The sequence below is a fragment of the Parus major genome, chromosome 1 (genome assembly GCF_001522545.3).
Source record: "Parus major isolate Abel chromosome 1, Parus_major1.1, whole genome shotgun sequence".
Taxonomy (NCBI): domain Eukaryota; kingdom Metazoa; phylum Chordata; class Aves; order Passeriformes; family Paridae; genus Parus; species Parus major.
This window is the reverse complement of record NC_031768.1, coordinates 75,478,354-75,503,933: the sequence shown is the minus strand read 5'-3', so window position 1 is coordinate 75,503,933 and position 25,580 is coordinate 75,478,354. Positions and strand designations below refer to the sequence as shown.

Below are 25,580 nucleotides of genomic sequence, written 5' to 3'. Positions count from 1 at the left end.
TCTTTAGTTTGAGCATATGTGATAAATTATGTAATAATGAACCCAAGTGTAATTCTTTCATGGAAGAGATAGGGAGGAGGGAACAAAAGACTTACTAAATGTTAAGAGAGTGCTCTAGGGTGTAACTGTGAGCTCCATTTCAAATGCAGGCAGATTAGAAATTGTTCTTGTACAAAGTCTTCTGAAGAGAAGGCTGGATACACTGAAAGGACCACCTTGGTTTACAGATAAAAACTCAGCAAATGAATGGACAGATTAACAGAGAGGTTTCCTAGCAACTTGTTCAGGACAACGAACTCATTCTCATGAATAATTTTAAGAAGAATAATAAGAAGAATTTTAATTCTCTTCATTTGAGGGAAGAAATGTATGTAAAAGTTGTTTATTGCAAAGCAACTCACAACTGTTAAGATCCGGTTATTAAAATTAGAGAAATGTCTTTGCCCAAATTAAGGTGCAAACAAGACCATATATCACAGTCATTAGTATGGATTTTTATTTAACAGTAAAAGTGAGGGAGAGAGGGGAAGAGAGAGAGAGAAATAGGAAAAAAAGTATAGGCGGGGAGAGAAAGAGAATGACAGAAAATATGTCACCACTGCATGGATTGTTTTGGTTCTCTTCTGGTCTTCTCAATGGTGGGGGTCCCATTGAGTCAGCCTAGTCAAAGTGCTTGTCACTGTTTGAGCCATGAGGGGCTCATAAAATCAAATGTAGAATTCGCTGGGTTTATATTTACTGATGTCTGGGTGGGCATGCCCAAGTACTTCACCTGGGACATGGAATTTTGCACTGGATAATGTAATTCTTTGGATCATGGGGCACTTCAGGAGTCTGATGGTTGATGACACATTCTAAGACTAAGACATCACAGCTGCCTCTTATATCAGTGAAACTGAGTCAGTTATGACCCATCAGGAGTGAATTCCTTCAGGCTATGTATGAATGTCCTTCTACTTCTTTGGAAGGGAATTTCCACAGCTAGTTCCTGCCGTAAGGACTTTGTCAGGATAAAAAGGAGGACCCCAGTTTACAGGATCTGCCTCTTATCAGCCTCTTTCCCTATCTTATCCAACACCCAGCTGTAGCCTCTGGTGATGGTGTGCACACCTTCTGCACTTGGGCAGTTAAGTGATTGATTGTTTGAGTAATTAACTTGTATCAGTCCAGTCTCCCACAACAACCTCTTAAGATTTCTGAGTTGGAAAGAGAAAAAAAATCCACACTCAAGTTCCTCTCTGTGGGTGTTTGAGATTGATGAAGAAGTATTAATTCCCCAACAGTAAATTCTCTGAAAATTGTCTTTTTGTTTGTTTGTTTGTTTGTTTCTGCAAACTCTCCAACATTAGGACAATGAGTGCAAAGGCAAATACAATGATGTCATTACTACTGAGTAAGCTATGCATGCTATATGCTCCTTGGAACCTTTTTGAATTTGGGGAAGTATTTCCTCATGAAAAGCAAATGCTAATGCATAGGTGGCACCAATTTTTGAAAAAATAAAAATAGTTTCAAGCAATACTTTACATATAAAGCTAATTAGATACATTGCAGGCATGACCATGACCTCAGACAACATGCCACACTGAAGCAGAGATCCATAGCTTGACACATCATTCAGAAGTGGAGTTGCCCAGAACCAGATGAGTGAAATGCTTGGGAGCATAATATGAATAGTGCAATAATTTGTAGTCCTGGAAAGAAACATTTGTCATGATAGACAGCATTCTGAGCTCTATTATTATTTATTTGCTACTTAATGAAGATCAACAGTGTACAGCAGGTCTGTAGCTGATACTGACCTTCAAGGTTACTCCTAACTTTCCTGAAAATCAGTAAAAGTTGGTTGTTGAATGTATCAGTTTTGTTGTATTTTCTTTTAGGTTTTAGCTTCAGTAAAGTACAATCTACACTATACTATCTACACTATAATATCTACACTATACTTCTACAAGTAGAAGTTTGTACTGAAATTAAGGTACTAATACTCAATTAAATGGATAATACATGATCCTCAGAACACCAAGGAATATGGATTTTTCTAATGAAATGTTACTTTGAAATAACACACTGCTTGCAAAATATTCCCTGTCATGAAAGAGTACAAAAACAGTGAAATAAAAGGCAGCTTTTAAAAACATACACTTAATAGCATCAAAATTTAGACCTAGACAAAGAAATTTAAATGCCACTAACTTCAGATTTGAATAAAATTGAGACCACAAGGTTGCTGACACACCAGGCTGTCCTAAATCATGTTAGCCCAGGTGAGACGTTCCTACACTTTTTGCATCCTTATCACCCAGTTTTTGTCTTCTCCCAAGGAGAAGTGAATGTCTATGCTTTGCTGAAGCATCATATCTTTCTTCACTGACAGAAGTCTAAAAGAACAAGAAAGTTTTTGACCATAGATACTTTTCTTAATGCACTCTCTGCTGCATTCCCACTTAGTGGGCTCTTTAAAATTGGATTGTTCAAGTGTAAGTAGCAACTACAATGACAAGGTGCAGAAATTAAGATTTAAAAAGCAAGCACATCAGTTTAACCTCCCCCAGACCTTTTCATGGCCTAGAGACCCTCATTACAGGATAGACTAATCAACAAATAATTTGTCTTCTAAGACTTGGAAGAGTCTGTAAAATTAATGAAGACCACTTTATAAATGCCACTGAACAGCAGTAATGCAGTATATTTTTTAGAGTCCCTGGTCAAACATATCTCCTGCTTATCTAAATGGAAGATAAAATGCATCATTGTTTTCTTGATTATGATCAAGAATCCGGTGTCTGAGCATATACCTATCTGTATTAAACACAGTGAGTTTATTCCACTCACACAACCTCAGGAATGCTGGCTGCACATCCTGTTATGTTGTAATAAAAGTGTTCTATAGAGATCTACTGTACTGCACTGCTCTTCACTTACAGCAATGATTCTTTCAATTGCTGCTTGTCTGCCCAGTTACACAGGTGTGCAGATGAAATACATATATTTTTTCCTGATAATAATATTAAGATTCACACATTCATGAACCCTCTGGAAGTTAGAGTGACACCCAAAATTTTGCTGTAATTCAGATAGTTGTTATCCATTACGCTATTCCTCACACTTAACAACAAAACACACATTAGATGTAAATTACCCTCAAGAGAGGACAAATGTGGACTGATTCTGGTCTTAGTCTTTTAATAACTAAAGCTTTGTACCAAGACCACTAATGATCTTGAGCAACCCATTTCAATAGCTAGTAAATGCTATTGTTATACAACATAAAAAAATGTATATCCTGAATTTGACTCCTGGTAGTAGTGTGTGCTCTTCTTTTGCATTTTGAGCTGTAGAGTACTGAGATATCCTTTTCCACTGCTGTGATTTCTCATATGCCAGAGCAAGAATATAAGAATTGCATTATGGCCTGACTGGTCTGGGTATCTTCCCTTCAGCAACATTATTATCTAGGCCACTTCAGAAGGCAAAACACTCCCACAGCAATCATGCTCTTAGATCTACAGGGTTATTCAGCTATAGATCATGCCCATACTCATTTTGGCCTCAGAGGCAGCCTCGATGTCTCCACCTCTCTTTTTCTTCTTTGCATTTGAATATCCTTTGGTAAAGATTTTGCCTTGATGCTACATGGAATATTATGACAAGTTAGTTCAAAAAATGTAAATGAAGAGAAGATTGACTGAAGAAATGTGCCAAGATGTGCTGCAAAGGAACTCTTCTGCCTAAAAAAAAAAAAAAAAACAAAACCAAAAAACCCCTAAATTATAGAAGATTGGATCTCAAAATGAATCCTATTTCATCTTGTCATTAATGACCTTGGCATAAAAGAAAGAAGTATGCAAATGACGATAGTATGGTACAAAATTGGACATCTTACCAATACAGCAGATGATGAAAATAACAGATGGGAACAGACAAGAAATGCAATCCTACAAAGCACAAGGTCATGCACATTTGAACAACTGGTTATAAAGCAGGAGCTCATAACTTGCTAATGAATAAGGATAAAGATCTGAGTGTGTCTACATGAGCACAGAATAAGTATGTGCCAAAAACAAGAAAATATGAATCTAGGTGAATTCAGTGACAGATTTCCAACACAGCTAGAGAAGTATCAACACTTACACCCCAATAAGATTTTATTTTGAATGCAGGGTACAATTCTATTCACTCAGGATCAAAATTACTCAGATTAGAACCACATCATGGGACAGAAATATATAGGAAATACAATAGAAATATATAGAAATATATATATATATATAAAAATATAGAAATATATTTTCTTCAAGGAAAGACTGTCAGTGTTTGGTTAACAAAGCAGACCAAATCTGAGAAGGGAAATACCTATACTTAATTAATGTTTCTTAAAATGAACTTTGGGGAATTGTAATGACTGTTGGCTAGAATTCTAAAAAATAAAAATTTGAACTGGTTCTCTCTTTATACTCTATATCTATTTTGAACTTTTCAGATTTAAATACATATGGATTTCATCAGGAAGGATGAGAATATGATAATATTTTCTCAATCATATTTAGCATTAACTTCCTCTATATTAATAAAAATCAATCAATATTATCTTTCAAGTTGTCTTAATTTTAGCACAGTAGCAAGACATATTTCAAATGTCACTGCATCACAGTAAAGAGGGAGAGGAAGAAAGTTCTTAATTTTTAAGAGGACTTTTTTTAATACCATGGATAGCATCGGAAATATTTCTGTTCATCTCCTTAATGAATTTCTTTGTGCTAGTTGGAATAATTCCCCATGAACATGCAAATATGCGCAATGTGCTTTAAGCAAAGTCAAAGTTATTAAAAACCTGAAATGCTCTTCTTTAATCCCTATTAATAATTGTATAAATGCACTGTTCTGATAATCCTCACAAGAGGGTATTAGGACACATACATTTTGTAAGATGAAAGCTGCATTCAAGAGTTTCTCAAACTGTACAACACCCTTGTGAAGTACCTTGAACACAGACTTACTGAGTTTTAAACTGGCACTTCATCCCTGTTTCAGCAAGCGTCCTCTGCAGATTTAATGATCAGGAACATCCTGCTGATGCACGCTGGGAGATACGGCTGCAGGGTCCAGACAGCAGCGGACACCGTGTCAGATGAGACAGAGCTGCTTGTGAGGGGTGAGTATGCTCGTGGTTCCCCCCTGAGAGCACAATAGCCACACATAGTTGTACCTGGGACTTTTAAATGAGTGAGCTTCAGGGACGTCTCTGCCACGCACTGGTCCTCAGACTTTTTGTTATTGAAGACATTTGTGATTAACCTGCTGTCTTTGAAAGCAGTTTCACCATAAGCTGACCTGCAAAGAGAAACAAAAGACAATTAGAGGTTAATAGACATTTTAAGAGAGGTAACAGCACAAAAGGTATACCAAATTAGCTAAAATGCAGACAATTAGCCTTCACAGACCTGTGTAAGGTAGTTGTAATGAGTTCTTTGTTATTTTATGTGATGCTTTGCCTTTCATCTTTCGGTCAAGCCATTCTTTCAGCTTTAGCAGTTTAGGAACATTCATTTATTTCCTAAGAGGGGTGCCCATACAGCCTTTTGTAAAATCATAGATATGAACAATGAAACAGAAGCCCCATTGTTTGACAAGAATTTGGGTTTTTTGGAATTGTTACTGCCAATTACTGCACCTTTATGTCCCGTCCTATAATGTTAAATCGTCTCACCTGTCATTGAACATTCCTGATTATGCACAGGAACAGAATCCTTTTCCTGAAGAATCCCAGATCATACTGAGGATGCCAACTAGTTCACAGTAAAGCAGGGCACCATCTGTGCCTTCCATTAAGCATAGAGTTTCTGCATTCTGCATTACTTGTGTGTGTATGTGTGCATACACACACGTGTGTTCAGTACCTGAGGGGGTCTGAGGATTTGCAGTTCACTTACTGCCATAACGACTGGTGGGTCCTGCAATGCCAAGAGAGATGGATCCCTGTGAGGTAGCACAGCTGGGTAGCCCTACTGTGGATGTTACATTTTTGGAATATATATGAAAGGTCAATATTTTATTAACATTTGAAAAACTCCACATAAAAAAAAATCAAAATTATTTTGGTATTATAATCTTTCAAAAATATTTATTTTGCCACACTCCACAATGTCTTTAGATTTTATGTGTTCCTATCCTCCCCTTTTAAGGTAAATAGATGTTTTAAATGATTAAGAATGTTTCTGGCTGACTGCAGGACTCTTCACATTTTCATGAAAGTAATAGTTAAAAATTTCCACAAAGACACTTTGAGGACCATCAGATTTCTCTGAGATATGCCACTATTGGGATGGTTGTATTCAGTTGATTTACCATGTAATACCATTTTAGCTGCCTTATGAAATCTGATTCATCCTTCTGGGTTGTTGAAGGCCTTTTGTGTTACCTTTGTCTGTCTCAGACAGGAGACGAAGGCTCTTAAATTGAACTTTTGTGACAAAAAGGTCTTAGTTATCGTCTAGGATAGACTGATTACAAAATTATTTGAAAGAATACTGGTTATATAAATTAGTTTATTGAATTTCCTATAGAAATTAAATTCTTCTCTGAGGAAGAGGTCTGAGATTAAATTTTAAAAAAGGCACTGTAAGAAGTACCAGGATGCATTTATATGAGTCTCATCACCGTGTACCATGCTGTCGAAGCAAAAGCTATAGATGCTTTGTAGTGGAATTTGAATTTAAATATACTTTGCTTACAATTTTCTCCTTTTCTTTTTTCTATAATTGGATAATTTTCACATAGAGCAAGAAATTTTGTTTTGTATTGCTGAAAATGTTTAAAGCACGTTCAGTGTAGAATTGTGAATGACTAGTCCTTACAGATATCAAGAGTACAAAAATCAAAAATATTTATGAGAATCTAATCTGTCTCCTTATACTTTTACAGGAACCTCATTTTCATTTCAGTACCTCTAATTTTTTTTTTCTCCCCTATCTCAGTCTGTAGACTGCACTCAGTGCTGTGCAGTTTGACACCGATGATCCCAAATTGCAGCACCTTTCCAATTTCTTTATGTTAGCTGCCTCTGATACTGGACATTGCTTAGGAGAAGATCCCAGCAGAAACAGATGTTTCAGTAAATATTTCAGTTAACTCTGAAGAATTCCACCTGACAAAGGAAGTCATCTTCTATGAAGCAACTCATGCAGTAAAGTTTGCAATCCAAAGCCATATTATTCTTTTTTTCCTGTACAGTTTATAGTTAAAATAATAGCATTTTATGCATATTACAAAACATCCCTTTCTTTTAAATGCTACAGCCCATAGCCAAACTGAGATAGCAGAATCTTTGTTATGAGCTCTTATAGGTATTGATACAAGCAAAGCTACTACACACCCTTACTCTGACCTTACTTTCTCTCCTTTTGCCTCTGCAGGAAATGCCAGTGATAATACTGATAATATTATAGCAGCATATAACTTCATTTCAATCATTACTTTTATTGTAGGGTTCACATGGTATTTTAATAAATCATTGTAATTTTTTCTTGAAAAATTGTTCTTAAAATGTTTCTACATGAAATAAATTGGACATAGAGAATAAATTAAATTAAAATAATCTCATTCCCCTTCCTTTAGATATTAATGAATATCAGAATTACTGCCACTAAGAAATTGATTAAATTTAAACTGAAGTATGCGTTCAACTGATTCACTATTTTTAAGTCAAAGGACTTTTTGTCAGAACTTAATTGCAAGTGACTTGGAAGAGTACTATGCCTCTGCAGCCTACTCAGATGGAGGATACAAAAACAAACTTTACAGACTCCTGTTGCTGGAAATTAACATTCTGATCTTTAACAGACAGACATTCACCACTGTATTTTCAAGGAAGTGCAATATCTCAGTATCATTTATTGTGGGGAAAACATAGAGTATCCTTAAACAATATTTATCTATTTTGAAACCATTTTTACTACTTGCTCTACTGGAAGTTTCCTTGAATATGTGCCAGGGAATGTCACTATTTTTGCCCTTGTTATTCTTTGCTCTGCATTATACAATGAAAGTTAAATTCCAAAAGTATCACCAATGAAAGACAATATGAAGAACAGAGAATGTGCAGTGCCAAATAAATCTCAATTTCTTTGAGTCTAATTACTCATATAAGGTAATTAACAGTGCAAGAAAATTCCTGAATTTACTGCATGTGTGTGTGTGTGTGTGTGTGTGTGTGTGTATGTGTGTGTGTGTGTGTGTGAAAAAGGAAATAAAGAGAGCACAAGTTTCTATTCTGCAGCTTTTTATAAGGTATTATACCTTTTTTAAATTCAAAATTTAAATTTTCAAATTCACTACCTCACAGGTCTTGAATTTAGATAATTTGCAGTGAAAAACATATATAAAGTTTTTCCAATAATGATTGTGACCTAGTGAATCTCTTTCTGGAACATTTCAAAATTATACATAAAAAGATATTCTATCTCATGTTTAGACAAAATCAGGATTCAAGTCCCATCATCATTAACTACTCAAATAAACCCTCCAAATACTTCTCTAAGTGCTTTGAAAATGTGATTAAACTATTTATATTAGAGTTAGAAAAACTTTTTAATGTTCCCTAGCACTTTTTTTTCCTAATGCTGCCAGTAATGTGGGTTTCATTTGGAAGAGATGGTCTGCCACTGGCTGGACCTGTCAGGCAGTACATTAACTTTCCAAACTGAATGTCTTGCATATTATTCTTGGAGTGGGTTGTGAGTGAGAAGTATTTTGGTAGTTTCCTGAGGGTCAACAGTGACCTTCAAGGGTATCCTGATATAACTGGCATCATCATTCAGGTAAGCTAATATCTAACTTGAAAAATGCATTTCCTCTACAAAATTCTCTGTAATTCATCATCACAGGTTGTTTTTATTATTAGGTGCCTAAATAAAAAAATTCATTATATTTTATTCATCTGAGATCCACCATCCCCTCTAGATACACACATTGATTCAGTAGAAGTCCCCAGAGAGTCCTTTACTCTCTGAATGTGGGGAGGATGAGAGAAGATTCAGATCAAAGGCCAGAACTGATTTAAGGCAGAAAAGGAAATGTCAATCACTTTCAACTTAGCTCAGCAACTTCAGGGCTCATCTATGAGGTAGGATAACTCTTTTTATCTGTCTCAGACCACGACTTAAAATCACACTTTCTTCTTAAAAGCATGCTATACCTGCAGGTGGCTGTTAGGTAGGATCAAGATATGTTTTTTAAGACAGAGGAACCAAGAGGACAGAAATCAGGTGACAAACAAATGAGCACCTGGATGTGTAGGGCACAATTTAGGACATTTCCAGTAACCCAAATATTTTCTTCTTTCATTGAATTGACTCCTGCTCTAGAAATAAACTGAGTTTTCCTCAGGTGAACTTCTGGCAATGGCTTAAGCCAATACACTGAACTGTTTATTGGAAAGGAAAAAGCTAAATAGCTTTATAAAAGCTAAATAACAGACATACCACACCCCGAACCAGGTTGCCCTCCATTGGAGCAATGATGGAGATAGTGGCAAATTTTCTGCAATATTTTCTGTAAGACAGTCATGAGAGCCCATAATGGCAGAAAATACATAGACTGATACATCTCAAGGACATCTAGAAGAGAAAACAGCTTTTTACAGAAGCTGGTAACTGTTCTGGCGCCAGGCCTGCACAAATGTGGTACCTCAACTGCAATCCCATGACAGAAATTATGTATGTCTGATGATCAAAGAGTTTTAGAGTGAATGAATACAACAAAAATCACCATTATGGACTTATTTTCCTGACACCCAAGTCATTACCTGATTTAATTTCATTTATGTCTTCTGTTGTTTACTCACCCAAAGAAATGCAGAATACCTGTTTACCATGCAAACAAGAATGTTTACAGGAGAATATAGACACTCATTACACAGTCAACAAATATTTTCCTCAGCACATGAAGTCAAGAGCCATTTAAGAAGTAGAAGTGATTTACGACTTTTATGAATGTCAAAGCTGTCCTTGACATCAGTCCAAGGATAGTTTTCCCACGTTGTGTGCATTTTCTGGCTACCAGCCTTTAGTTATCCACCCAGATCTTCAACTTGCAGTGAATATTAAGTAGCAGAGGAACAGAAGAGCAGAATGCTACAGCTTGGCTGGTTTTCCACCTAACATTGGCACACCAGCAGTTGAGTTGTCTCTGTACTGATTTTTCACAAAGAAGTGATTACCTAAGCAGAAGGCTCTAATACAGGATAAATATGCATGTCATGTTCTGACACTAATGATATCACAAACAGGGGTACCAAACACCCAAGTACCAGCCAGGAGACCTGCCTCTCACAGATGTCTCAGGTGATCTTGTAGCCAGCAATGTGTCAGCTTTTCTTGAGACAATGCCTGCTTGGTGAATTAATTTGTGTTTTAAAGCATGACTTCCAAAAAGGGCTTATTACATTCTTATTTTCCATTATGGTCTTGAAATAATCATATCTTCTCTCAGAAGCTATTTGTGCTTTCATGTTCTCGCTACAAAGGATACCTAAATGATCCCATGCTTGAACTGTGTTTTGCTGTAAAGATGTTTAGAAGAAATACTTCTATCATAAAGAGGTTGATACAATGAAAAAGCTGACCTTTACTACCATAAATTGGCCCAATTAGCTACAGTATTTTGTTTGCAGTTTGTGTTTATTAAACTCATTGGTACAAAATCTATTCTACAGTGACTGGGAGGTTTTGAAGAACATTAGTAGAAGTCATAGATAAGAGCAAAAGGCTACTTCTTACATTTACTTTGACAAAAAGTAACTCGTTTCTCTTAAAACACACAGTTTCTAATGAACTCATTTGAATCACTGCTTTGCCATGGGCTGCAAGAAAAAAAGACTTCAGTAGAAAAATGTCCTACCAAAGTTGTTTAATGTATATTCCTTGCTCTTTCTTCTGCAAGTCTGGAGGGCTGGCTGGAGAAAAATGTCTGTAGCTCAGCAAAGAAAAATGGTGGAAGTTAGGAACAATGTACAAGAGTCTACCTTGATTTCACAGAAGTCATCATGAGGTGTCCTATAGTCAATTACAGCTAGAGATCCCTTTTACATGCACTGAGATGTGTAGTTGTCCTGGTTCAGCAGCCATTTCCAAGAATAAAAGTTTCTTGCAGATTAGAGGATCAGTGCAAAACCTGTGGATGGGGACAGTGCTTCAAACATTTAGAACAGAGTGATTTCTGTTATATAAGCCTCCATGTTAGTCGAGATGATAGTGAAATCACAGACATTACAGTAGTTATTTTTCAGTTATTCATTTCATGCATGACATTGCTTTTTAGAAGCATCATGACTGAGTTAGGAATACAAAGCTGTGAAGCAAAAAGGTTGGTTTACATCTGTGAAAGCTTCAGTGTCTAATCAATACTACCAAGTTTTCAGGATTTTAATGCTTATTTAATAAATGAAAGCTTTTTATCATAGCAAATTTCTGGTTTCAGTAACATTAAGTTTTCAAATTAATTCCATCAAATCTTACTTATAAAGAAGAAAAGCTGCTTTACAGTTCATTATAACCAAAAGAGTAAGCTCGTATTGGTTTCAAACTACTCAGAGAGATGCTGGATGCTGCATTATGCACTGCTAGTCCATGGAGCAGCGAGGTCAGCTCCAAACTTTCTTTATTGAAAATTTCTCCACCTACTTGCAAAGGAGCAAAGACTACCAGTCCCAAAATTACTTACTCAATGTTTGAATTTCTACAGTGTAAACAAAGGTAGTAAGGGTTGACAGTACAAGGTAACAAAACCTGGGAGAGTGTAGCTAAGATGACCATTAGGTCTCTTCCAGGAAGATACAGCAATGCAGCAAGTTTGCTCAAGTTTTGAATTTGGGGCTCTAACTAACAACATGCCATTTTCTAAAACAGAAAGATTTCAAATAAATAAAATGCATAGACGTTATTTATTCATGTTTCCTTTTATTTATCAACTAGTATATAAAAGATCATTTCAGCACATCTATTCCCTTAATAATTTATATATTTTTGATAGGCTGATGATAGATAGATGATAGATAGATGATAGATAGATAGATAGATAGATAGATAGATAGATAGATAGATAGATAGATAGATAGATAGATGGATGCAGAGACAGAGATAGAGATAAATATATGGATATCACTCTCTACAACTACCTAAAAGTAGGCTGTAGTGAGGCAGGGGTCCATCCCTTCTCCCATGTAACAAGCATCAGGATGAGAGAAAATGGACTCAAGCTGCACCTGGTGAACTTTAGATTAGATATTAGCAAACAAATTTATTCCTTGAAAGGATAGTATTAGAATATGCTGCCCAGGGAATTGGTGGAATCACTAATCATGGAAGTGTTCAAAAAGTGCATGGTTGAGGAATTGGTGATGAACATGATGGGACTAAGTTAATGATTGGACTTTTTAAGGTCTTTTAGAGGTATTTTTCAACCTTAATTATTTTATTATATAATAATTTTATAAAAGTACTTTATAAAATATTTTTATATTACATATCTACTATAAAATATACTTTAGGAGAAATAAGGTATTGGTGTAAATTATATTACAAATAGACCTGTTCTCTAAGCATTAATACGGTTAAATTTGTTTACGGTACTATCTCATTCATCCACACTTAAACATTTTAGTAGATTTAGATGCCAGCTATTTTCTGGTTATTTTAGTAATAGTTTACTCACTGTTCTTTGCTTTTATTATCCTTTTTACTCCTACTGCTCAAATTGTGTTTTCTGCTGTTGTGGATGTCAACATACATTTTGACTTTCTAAGGGTAAAAAAAATAAGGTCCAGTCCTCTTAATTCTCTGCATCAATGTTGTACAGCCTTGGAAACTTATAACTATATACAGAGCTAATTAAAATCCTTTGACCAGTACAACTATTAATACAAAATAAGAAAACCATGGCAAGGAGCGTCTTTAAAACTGGGATGAAAATCATCTTCCTCCTACAATATAAAACATGTATTTTAAGACTATTCCCTGGCAGCTAACCAAATGCACTGTGCATGCCTACTGTAGGTTATATGAGCATTGAGATCAAACATCTACCTGCAAGCTGTAAGATGTTGAAATGAAACAGAACACAATCCAGTAGTGTGAAGGGAGGATGAAAGTCTTTGTGACTACAATCTGTGGTTTGAGTACACATTTTGTGGTCTAAAAATAAAATTAAAAGGTTAAAGCTATTCATCTTATAGACTGAAAAAACTATCAATCTAAGCAACAAATCCACTCTTATCCTTTATTTTTTGAGAAGTAATGTTTCCTCAGAACTCCAGTGACCCGGAGCAAATATAACACAGGAACTGCTGGTTAGGTTGACCACCCTGCTCCTTTCTGTTGTGATATTGCCAATAAAACTTAAAGACAAGTACTTGGGCTTAAAGGCCTTCAAACACATTATTAAATGGAACATAAACAAGGTCAGCAGATTCTTGCTGGTCCTTGAAATTACATTTGAGCTGTAGCAAAGGCCAGGAAGATGCCCTGAACACAGACCCCCATTATTTGGACTCACAGAATATGTCCATAATACAGAACTGTTCCCTGAGGCCAGTGGGTACAGTAGAGTTCCAATTCATACTCTTACACTTCCAGTCCCCCTCCCTCAGGATGGGCCTGGAAAACCACTTGAAAGGATTTTCCCCAGCCCACAGTAATCCATTAATTGTGCCAAAGCACTGGTGGCAAAAGTCACTGGGCTTGTGCAATTGTGATAGGGACTGTCCACCAATGTAAGAGCAGGTAGGATCAGGGCTAGAGTTCAGATCCGTAGTTTGGCCCTCCTCAGTGTATCATCTGACAGATTTATTACACTGGAAGACTGTATATTACTGTAGATGGAGAATTAGCCCTTTAACCCACAGACTTCACCAAAATATTTCCAGAAATTTGATCTTGTAATAGGACCTTAATTTTCTTTTTTTAAATATTTTTAATTATATGACAGGGAAATAGATTCATATGTTTAAAAAGCTTTTGTTTCAAGAGTTTAAAAATGGTCCTTTGTTCTGAGAAACTTTCTTTACAAGCATTGACTTAAAGTTATGAACTTACTTCAGTCAAAAAAGTGTCTAGAAACAAATACTAAATTAGAGATCAGATCTTTATTAACTTAGTGCTTAAAAGAGACACATGTAGTCCTAGGAGTGCTGGTGCCCACAGTAGGACTGCAGAGAGTGAAGGAAACAGCATGGACCAGGGCTGGGACAGCTGGCAAAGGATGCCCTGAAGCACTAAAGGTCGTCACTAGGCCATGCCAAAGAAAGACACTTCCAAAACTCAGGCTCTTACTCTGTTTGGGACCTGTTAGCAATGCCATCCATGATCAATTCCTAGGCTACCAGTGCTTTTACACCTTGGATGAAATTCAAGTTCCCTGCACTGTCCATACATTTGTGTCAACAACTACTGCTACACAAAAATCCAGCTCAGAGGTTCTGGACTGTAGTCTGGAATCTGAGCTCACAAAAATCAGCAGTTCCCAAGGTTGCCTCATCCAAATTCACTATACTTAGGTTTGCACAAGGCAGAAAAGTCATTAGGGCAAAGGGGCACATCATGACATAGGTACCACTAAAGGACTTCTCAGGCACGACACCAGGGATTTATCTTGACCCTCATCCCTGAATGAGCTGAGACTATGCAAGCTGAAATAGTCAGTCAATGTCTTCTCTTTCTTACATTCCAACCCTAAGCCTAACCTTCCTGTCTATCCTGACACTGTCTGCGTTATAACCTCTCCATCTGCCCACAGCCCTTATGTACCTTACAGAAACCACACATGGAGGGACTGGTGTTATGGATATATCCACTAAATCCAGTCTAAAACTAAATATAGCATTCTAACATAATTCTAACATAAATCTAAATCTAAAACTAAATCTAGCATACATACATCCAAATTTCTCTCCATCATCTCCTTCATCATGTGCAAACAATGTGCAAACCATGTGCAAACCATGTGCAAACACATCATCTGTCATAGCTGGATGCAGCAAAAGGGATTTATCCTGCAACAGTCAAGCTCCCATTTTATGCAGCAGTTTTATGTGCCTTTCCCACTATTCTGTAGCTACTGCCTCTTTCTTATCCTCTTTTTCTCAACCTCTCACCTTCTTGATGACAAGCCAGTGCACCTTGTCATTCAAAAAGCAAAAATCTTCAGGGCAAGAAATTTGTGTTTGCGAACTCCTATATAACAGGCTTCTTAGCTGTTTGGTAAAAGTAAGAATTCTCCTGGTCAGGCAGCAGTACATATTCTGGGATTCAGAGGAAAGGGCACTGCCTCACTGAATGACTGCAGCTATTATTGGTAATTGTTTTTCAAGAACTCTCGCATTAACGTTGTATCCTGACAAGCAATCTAATGACCTCTCAGGATGATCATTCCAACAATAAAGAGACACATAAAACAAATTTGCCAAAATGCAGTCATGCATGTCCTAAAATGAAGTATCAATCTATGGAATTGCTCTGAAAGGAGATAACTGACTTATATCCTTGACAGTGGGTTTCCAGTGCTCCTAGAGTTGTGTAAGAGGCTATCACAGCCCCAAATGTCTTCTTCATGAAGGTCAACTGAACTATAGTGCATTTATGACCAGTCATTTTCTGTCTAGCTTCTAGATAAGCATTTGAACAGACCATGCATTTTTTCCTCAATTGGCTGTTCTCAGCTAAAAAATTGTTTTAGAGATCCTGAGCAATAACACAGCCCTTGGGAGAAAAGCCTTTCTGCATTAGCTGTCTGACTGACACCATGAATGATTACATCCAAGCACCAAATTTAATGAGATTTCTACAAAAATGAGTGACATCTGCATAGCACTCATGTCCTGGCTAACTGTCATACATTTGTCATCACTGAGGCCTTTGTCCTTTATTAATCCACTTTCAAGAATGCCTGCTGTTGGAAATTGAAATGCTTTTTAGCAGTCACCCTGCAGACTGTGTAAGAGCACACATCTCCAAAAGCATAATGACACATTGTCATGCCTAGGAATGCATTTAAAGCATTTAAAAAACATGAGAACTCTGACAACAAAATATATTGAGAATTTAGTAGGGGATGTCTGCATAAATATTATTTTACAACCTTTAATATAAGCAAGGTGTGTATTCTTTTGTTATAATATAGTGGCTAGAAACTCTTTAGCAATATTCAGAGTGCATGGGAGAAATATTGTTATAAAGGAAATGTACTAAAATGTTTCCCTTTAATTTTGTTTTTGCTTGGGACCATCATATAATTCTGGGCCTACGGCTCCAACCCAGCAAAAGCATATGATTGTATCAAAATCCCAGCTTTCCTCTAAACTTTCCCTCATGGCTACAAATAAAAATTTCACCAATATTTTCCTACATCAACAGATAGCCTGAAACAGTAGAGAATGGAGATTGAAGAATCACCCTATTTTATTAAATTAGCCCCGGGACTTTCTATTCTGAGACAAAGCTCTGACCTGGTGCTTCCCAGCAAAAAACAGCAAACACTTGGCAGGAAGGCAGGAGTGCAGAGAACACATTTTTCTGCCATGTTTTCTCCAAGGAAGAAAAGCAAGACATTTGCACTGCAGATGAAATGGGACTCTGGAAGGCCAAGTGCTGCAAGGTGTCCAAGGGGTGGCACCATCTTATTCCAGTCATTGCTTGTGGCTCCATCAAAGGCACTGACAGCACCAAAGTCAAGCCTGGTGAGCAGGCAGAGCAAGGAGAGAGATTCCTAGCAAAGATGTTCATTGTCCATGGAAATGGAAAAGCTTATTCCTATGGCCCAGAGCCATACCCCAAGCTCCTGTGAAGACTGCAGTGTGTTGTGAAGACAACATTCTTCCATCATATATCCATAATACTAAAATTTACTGAATTGAATCTGAATTTCAAACATTTTTTTCTCTTTTTTGTTGCTATTATTTCTAAATGCCATATGTTTCCAACATTTTATTGTCAATTAGTTGCTTGTAGATCATTGCCAAGCAAATAGAGGCAAGTGAATAGCACAATTTGCTCTCTCATTTATAGGACTCAATGTTTCTTTCACTTGGAAGATATTGAGTCCAACTATTAGAAAATTCTGATTCTATGCTGTCACAGTTTGTGTAACCATGTTTTAGTCGAAGGCATTTCAGAAGAAATATAATATTCACTAATATTTTCCTACATCAACAGATAGCCTGAAACAGTAGAGGATGGAGATTGAGTCAGCAGCCGCAAATGACAAAAATTCATGGTATATACAAGTACTTCAATAATGGGGTTCTTTTTAGCCCTTGATGTTCAGATGTATTTGTTTCTAGTCTTGGACTGAGAAACCAGTAAAGATTTTATTGCATAAAATAGCACTAAAATATAAAAATGATAAACTCTGTAGTGCAGAAATACTGGCTGTAACTTCAAAAGGAGACACCAGATTCCTGCGTTTGCCACTTTGATCTGCAGGTGCTGAGCTCTGACATTTCAGCAAGTGAGACCACACCACTCACCAGAGCTCAGAGGAATGGAGGTTTACAATGGTCCTATTCTGCTGCAGCTCATGATATGTTCAAAAAGCATTGGGTTCCCTCAGAAGTGTACCAGCAGTAACTTTCTAATAATGAAGTTTTGTTCCCTTCCTGCAGCTCCATTTTGGGAGAAAGTGTCCATTGGTGCACTTCTGATTTCACAGTCCTCCATCTGTGTAGGAGCAGAAGGAAAACATCAGCCTTCAACAGCAAGAAGATGGAAAACAATTAGAAGGGCCTTGGATGCCATAAAATATATATTTTTCATAAAATATATATTTTATAATATAAAATATTATAATTAATAATGTGATTATTTTATGGAATTATCAAGTTCTGTCCTCCAGGACTTATATAAGCTTTTAAGTATAAGAAACCACAGGAAAGAGGTTTGTTTTGCATTTACACATGACAGAGACACACAGTTTCCCCAAAACATCTGTCTAAAAATGATTATGGACAAGGATCCTGAACCAGGATCAAAGACAAGCTTGCCTCCAATTTAGTTCAGCAAGTGTAAATGGACAATGTTTCAAACACCAGTCATACCAATCATCAAAAAGAATTAAATGAGAAAATTATGGATGGGAGTGGGATGTTACAGCCACATTTTTCTTTGCAAAGTCATTTTTGTTACCAGAGACCTCACTAGCCTATACATTGTGATTAGCATATTCTCACTTAGAGGGGCTAAATGGAAAAAAATGATCCTTTACTTTTCAAATCAAGACATTTTCATGTGATTTTTTGTTGGGCTTTAATGGACTCTAAATAATTTTCAGCTTTTAAAATACTTGGGTTTGGTTTTTTATTTTAGTTTTAGTAGTTTTCAATCAAACAGTTAATGAACTTCTAGCAGGAATCCATGCAGCTTTCCTGAGTGGGAGAATTTGAGAAAAAGGATGAATGTTGTATTCTTGATTCAGGTACTGATCATATTATTGCTCTTCATGAAGATCATCCTCCTGTGCTTCATTTTTCTTACAATCTGTCTTTCCCATTGACAAGTCTCACACAAAGGGAAGAAGTGATTGTGACGGTTCAGTCTAGCCTGGATGCTTCTTAAAGTTCCTCTGTTTTTCTTCTACTATTAGGTTCAGAACAATTATAATGGCGTTTTGGGGGTGTTTTTTAATCTGCTTCTTTTTTTAGTTCTTCTGCTGTCACTCTGACAAGATAATTGATGTTCACTCATTCAGCATCTAAAGAGCATCAACAATCACAGTTTGCCATCAGAAATCGTGGAAATGAGGTATCTCCATGATGTTATCTTAGCTCTCGTGTTTCATGGATATTGAACTGCAGCGGGTCCCTACAGAATGCGTCTCCTGTATTAATGCTGCACATCCACGATGATGGTGTAGTCTGTTTGACTATTCCACTTTATTTCTAGGTCCTCCTGGTCCCCCAGGGGTTGTAATAGTGGAGGAAATAACAGACACAACAGCAACACTCTCCTGGAGTCCTGGGGCAGACAATCACAGCCCTATCTCCCTCTACAACCTGCAAGCACGCAGTCCATTTTCTCTTGGCTGGCAGACCGTAAAAACAGGTGAGAAAAATTTTCAAACAACACAAGTAGACTGTTCAAAACTCCTGATCATAACAGTAATAATCACTGGCAACTACAGGAACAGATACTCATAAGAAAACAATGACAAAATAAAATCACTGATTTTTTTTCTTTCTTTTTTTTATTCCTTTTGTGTTACTTAGCAACAGCTCTGAAAGGACAGTACAAAGACACCTGCCACGATACATCTGTGAATAAGCAGAAAGCTCTCACCTAAATCCTTTAATCTGTGTCTTTTCAGGAATACTACAGTGCCAAAAACCTAGCTGCGATTTCTGACATATTAGATCCTTGATGTCAGTCATTTCTAATGACCACGTTGTACCACAAACTCTGCTTTCTATCGAGATACTGCACGTCAGCTTCAGATTTCTGAGTGACCTATCCATGTCTTTACTGTCTGCAGTTCCAGATCTGATAAGTGGTGACATGGAGTCAGCTATGGCTGTGGAACTGAACCCTTGGGTGGAGTATGAGTTCAGAGTAGTAGCAACCAACAAAATTGGAACTGGAGACCCAAGTGCACCATCGCGAGTTATCAGAACCAATGAAGCAGGTAAGGTCAAGATAAAAAGGTTATTTTTACAGCACCATCACAAAAAAGAACTGCTTTAATATAATAATGGACCTAATCGCTTTGGTACACGTGTGTGAGTCCAATAATCACAGTTCCAAGGTGATATTATTTGTAGTGGGGAGTCTGTTTTAATTACAAGAATGTTGTTTAACTTACAGAAATTTCAAATAAAACCATTCCCTGTTCTTCTCCTTCATCTGAGCTGCTTTACTTTTTATCTTATGCTTAAGCCACTGATGTCTTCCCTCTGATAAAATACTGCTGACCTTAAATTAGGCTGTTTTGCAGTGTCTTCAAACAACTGCTCCTAAGCAGCCACTTCCCCAAATTTTTCATAACTTCTCTGGCTGACAGAGCATGGAATTTTTTCAGCAAGATAGGGAAGTCATAAAAAGCTGCTTAATTTAAAACACCTTGTATTCAAAGTCTTTCTTTGTCTTGCACACTCTACTGTGAACAATTACATTTTAATAAATTTCATTGTATTTCTAATTAGGATGATACTGTGAGAGACCAAAAAAACAAAATATCCTATTTAGGTCTCTTGAAAGTTACAATGGACTCATAAGATTTGGAATCCTTTATGATAAATTAGGCAGAACAAAGGAAGATAAAGCAGATAAGGAAGGACTGGGAATCTGAGTAAAATACCTAGGCACTTAGAAAGACATATTTTAAGAAGCAGAAAGAGTTAGAGACAGGATTTGGACAAAGCCTCAGATGAGAACGACATGTCAGAACACTTTCAGTTTATTCTTCATTCTTCTGTGTTATTTAGGATGCCTGGACAGATTATTTTGTGTTTTGATGTTTCATCAGTTGAATAAATTTTAAGTAACTTGTTGCACCACTGTGAAGACCTCATTCCTACCTCCTCAGTGACCTCCCCACAGGCACTGGGAGCTGCTGTTAGGTCCCCCCAACACCACTTCTTCTCCAGGTTGGACAAGCCCAGCTTCCCCAGCCTCTCCTCACAATGCAACTACTCCAGGCTCCCCTCCACCAGTGGCCTTCCCTGAACTTGAACTAGTTGTCTTTCACATTGTGGCACCTGATATTGGATGCTCTATTTCAGATGAAGTCTAACGAACCTATCTGCAGTTGTAATAAGACATATTTATGTTTTCCTGCCTTAAATAACAGCATATTTGCTAGCTGATATTAAATTTCACTGTACAATCACAGAACAGCACTGAAGTGATTTGATTCCTATTCATGCATGTTAAAAGATGTTTCATTTCAAATTGTCCCCCTCATCTTTTTCAAGCTCCCCACAGTGTGAAATTCAGCAACTTGATAGCAGAAGCTTCAGATGCTCCATACTTTGTTCCATTAAGAAAAGGAGGAAATGAAAATTAAATAAAAAGCACAAGGTAGTTTCATCTTGAGTTATTTTTAAAAACCTCCCTTTCTTCACCACCATTATTCTTTCCTTAATTTTGTACCATATTTCATTGGTAGTACAAATTCTTCAGGACCCTGATGTTTGAAAAACTTTTCTATTTATTCAGATGATACATATCAGAGAGGACAAAAATATTCTGGAAAAAGTTTATCCTGAAGTAGGTTTCACCCCTGGTATTGTGCTCTTTCAGACTGAGGAATATTTTCCCTGTTTTCACGAGGATGGTTCAGTATTTTAATCGACCTAGTGAAGTCAAACTGTGGGCTTAAGTTTTTCTGACAAAGTGAAGTTTGAAAATGTTAGTTTTCACCCAGCTATCATGTTTTTAGGCTCCTTCTTCTACTTGTCCAATGTTTAAGTAAGGCCCTGTTTACTAAAACATTCTCATGTGAAACTCTCCTTAATGCATACTCATTTTCAATGTTCTCTGCAACTTTACCTCTGTAAAAATGAATTGATAAATCATAATATCGATCAGCAGAAAAAATTGTGGGAAAGACAAAGCATGCAATGTGGTGATGAATTTTCATCTGGTGCTTGGTATTCATTTCTGGGTAATATTTCACCATTATCACCATCAGAAAGAACAGAGTCTTTAACTCAAGAAACAATCTAGAATCTGCACAGGGTTGTTAAATTGGAACAATAAAACAATGGATTCTGCTTTAAATAAAGAAGCAAATAAAATTTAAAAGCCTAAACTGTTATACATATAGTTCTTTGAAAAACGGCATACTGCACATAATACGTATAATACTCTTGAAATGTCAGAGCCTTCATGATCAGCTTCATTTAGGCAGTCAGCTTTTCCTGAACTTTGGATATTCCTGAAATTCAGAGTCTGCTTCCTCTGTGTTACAAAATGCCTTTCACTAATTTTGGGAATTATCACCCTTGGTACAGTTTTCAGATGCCAAAGAGACAGGAAACCAGTAAGTTTTCATTTGCTTACAACAGTTCTCATATGGGTTTTCAAGTTAGTACATAATTTCCTATCTTAGTGAACCCATTGATCCATTATTTTTCACAATCTCTCTATTACTAATTTTTTTTATCTGGAAGCTTCAAGGGAAACTGTCTATTAGCATGATGCCCAGTTCTAATATCATTGATCTCAGCTCTTAAAGGACATTTACGTGATAGGTCAGATTTCAGAAATTACATGGCATGAACCTCCCTACTCATGACCCAGGCAGAAAAACCTGGCTATTTGCACTGATGGTAGATGTGTCCCACAAGTGCAAACAGGCAGGTTTCCCCTGCACTGGGAAAAAATCCAGAAATACTCATCTCCCATCTGAGAAAGTAACTGTGACTCAGGTTCAGGTAAGAGTTGAGACCCATCAGGCTGAATGGTAGCTGTGTAGACAATCCACAGAGGCAGCAAATGTATGATTCTGGTTCCATTATTTTACACTTTAATGGAAATCTGCATCTGTAGTTTAATGGCACAAATAATTTGACTGGAGACAAAAGTCTTTTTTTATCCCCACACCTCACATATTTTATCACTGCTTATCCAAGATAGTAACAACACCTTATATCATTCCATTATCTAAAAATACCTATGAAAATAATAATTCAGATAGTGTAAGGAAACCAACAGAATAATAAACAAGTTTTGACTTGCTTTAATTTTTTAATTAAACTCTAATCTTGTTACTTAGCTCATATTTAGTTAACATGATTGCTTTTCATTGCTACTTCCATTGGAACAGATAATACCACAATTTTCTGGCACATCTAACTTACAGCCAGCTGCTGCATTCCTGTCAGCTCTAGCCTTGATACATATTTTACAGGTCCACAAGTTGCAAAGAGACAATAACATGAATTTAAATACGTCTGGCATTCCACCAAGACAGTCGGGGCATTTGAAGCCTGGGGGCAAAGCATCAATTACATTATCTATTCATGGGGAAACATGGAGAGAGAGAAATTGAGTAGAATCAAAGTTTAACCTGTTAATCATGCATGCAAACTTGATTTTATGAGGTAACAGTGTAATGCACTCTATTAGTAACAGACTGAACACTGGCTTTGTTTTTAATAAGTCCTTATGTTCCATTAAGTTGCCCTTATTCTCAGCTAGAATTCCTTCATAGATTAACAGGAAATGTCTCTGTCCCAGGAAAAAAAGTTGGCCATTTTAGACTGGCTTTATTTTCAGTTTTTTGTTGTTTTATTTGTGATTTGTATAAAAGAAGTTCCAGATTTTCCCATTATCAAAACTACTTTTACAATAGGAAAAAAAAAAAAAAAGTAACCTGCTGTATGTGGGACATTTGCAGATAATGACATGGTCTACTAAATCTTTTGTAGAAAATGTGCTTTTTCCATGAAGAAAAACAGAAGGAGAAAGTAGGCTGTAATCACTTACTGGAGGCTACTTAGACTTTGGATTGTGGGCTCAAAATAATATTGACAAGGAATCCAAATGTGCATGTGACAGAAGATGGAGCAGAAGGCACCTGCTTTTGTCCCATAGCACATACGTATGCCACAGCATTCAGGATTTCAGCCCTATAGCTGGTGATTTGGAGACGATTCAGGCAGAGTCCTGCAGTCACATATGACCCTCTTGTCAATGAATAGAACTGAATTCAACCTCATAATTAATTTCAAATGTTAATAATACAGAGGAAATTAGAACAACATTTCAGATGCTGAGACCAAGGATGCCAAGTGGCATCCTTGTTTTCCAGTAGCTGAATATGTGTGTCATCCTCTTCTGAGATGCTGGTATGTTGTACACTTCATTCCTCAACAGATGTGTCTTGTTATGCTGGGAGGGTGACTACTTGAGGGCTGGTTTTTCACAGAGTGAAAGCATTTTCACTTAACAGCCTCCTGTTTCCTAGATGTGTACTGCAGGAGATGTACACACACACACACACACATACATACATGCGTGTGGAGGGAGAATGGAAAGCAGCTGAGAAGAAAAAACTATGTTATGAATATGTTATAACTTTGGTCTCACATTAAAAAATTTTGCCAAGCTGGTGACAAGCCCTCTTACCCCTGCCCATATCTCTTAAAAGGTTAAAAAGTATTGTTTTTCAAACTACATATGTATCTTAAATTATAAAAAGCATTAACATAAATAAGTAACAGCAATAGCAGCAGCAACCCTTGAAAAAATGTACAAGTCATTTCTTAAGGACTAAAAAAGACAAGTTTATTTTTTATCCCACAAAAAAGTGTAGCAATATCAACATTTTCCTTAATTTTCCTTTATTTGACAAGTTTCAGGATTTATATAAAAAATATCCATGTGGAAAATATCTTAAAAATACAGGATTCAATTAGAATAAGAAAGACCATGTGAACTAAGTATGGAATAGGGATTTGGGAATTCTGGAATCATTAGTATATCAAAATATACTATAAACTATAGTATAACTATAAATTATAAATTTGGGTCGCTCATATTAACATCTCTTAGTCTAAAAACAGGAGTTTTGTAAGACTTCTGCTTCTCTTTGTCTTCCCTTTAGCTCATCTATTTCCTAATAAAGGATAGGGACCAAATCTAGATTCAAGTTTCTGCTGCAATAATGCAATCATTTTTACGCAATTGTAATTAATTATAATTTTGGCTGCTAAAGACTTTTGTTCTGCCCAAAAATTAAGACAGATTACAAAATGAAGAATCTGTATTTTTTCTTGGTAATAAACAAAACATATTGAAATAACACACTAGACATTTCCTTGGGGACAAAAAAATAGCAATCAGACCAAGACACAAACAGAAACACTTTTAAATTATTAATTATTCATTCAATAACATTTTAAAATTTTACTTACAAGACTGGAATGTTAAAAAGAGCATGAACTGGCTTACAAATACTTTCAGCTTTTCTGGGTTTAGTGTGATATTTTCCTTTCTATTAGGAAAGGAACCTAGAGCTAGTTTAAACCTTTGTTTTTACTTCATTCACTGCCTTAAAAACACAGAGTGTAAAACTGCTTTTAAACAAAATGCTTATTTATTTTCTTTAGCAAATTAGAATGAAAATAATAATTTTGGATTAAAATTAAAAATCTCTGTCAATTCAAGCTCCAATACTCTCATCTGTATTTCTAATTTTATTTTTTTTTATTTTTAATAATTGAAGCAAAATACAAACTATACATTTTTAACTCAAATTGCTCTGCTTCATTTGTTATAATGTGAAGATGAAATATTTAATAAGCATTAATATTTTTCCCAAAACTGAGTACAAAAAAATCTTTGAATCAGGTCATCTTTGCAGTCCACCATTATAATTTAAAAAATAAGCAAAAAACCTAAATTAAAAATAACCCCACAGATAACCCATGAGCCATGTAGACTGAAGGGAAAGGAATTTTTTAAATCTAATTAAATCACCATAAAGCACAGACCAATTTTGAAAAAATTGGACACAGTGGAAGTCTGGAAGGAAAGTGAACATCTACCCCATATGTTTGTGGTGTCAGTATTACCCACCATTTCAAAAGCTTC

General features: G+C 36.3%; 1 protein-coding gene across 3 annotated transcripts in view; it reads left to right on the top strand.

Annotated features, from left to right (window-relative positions):
- CNTN5 (contactin 5) overlaps window positions 1–25,580 on the top strand; it is a 602,350-nt gene that overhangs the window by 547,028 nt on the left and 29,742 nt on the right. For 2 of the 3 annotated variants that reach the window (XM_015638922.3, XM_015638933.3), the window contains exons 16-18: window positions 5,035–5,155; window positions 18,930–19,088; window positions 19,516–19,665. In XM_015638922.3, coding sequence (XP_015494408.1) covers window positions 5,035–5,155; window positions 18,930–19,088; window positions 19,516–19,665 — 430 coding nt within the window. The remainder of the gene's footprint in view (window positions 1–5,034; window positions 5,156–18,929; window positions 19,089–19,515; window positions 19,666–25,580) is intronic. The other variant, XM_015638959.3, reaches the window with a different exon arrangement.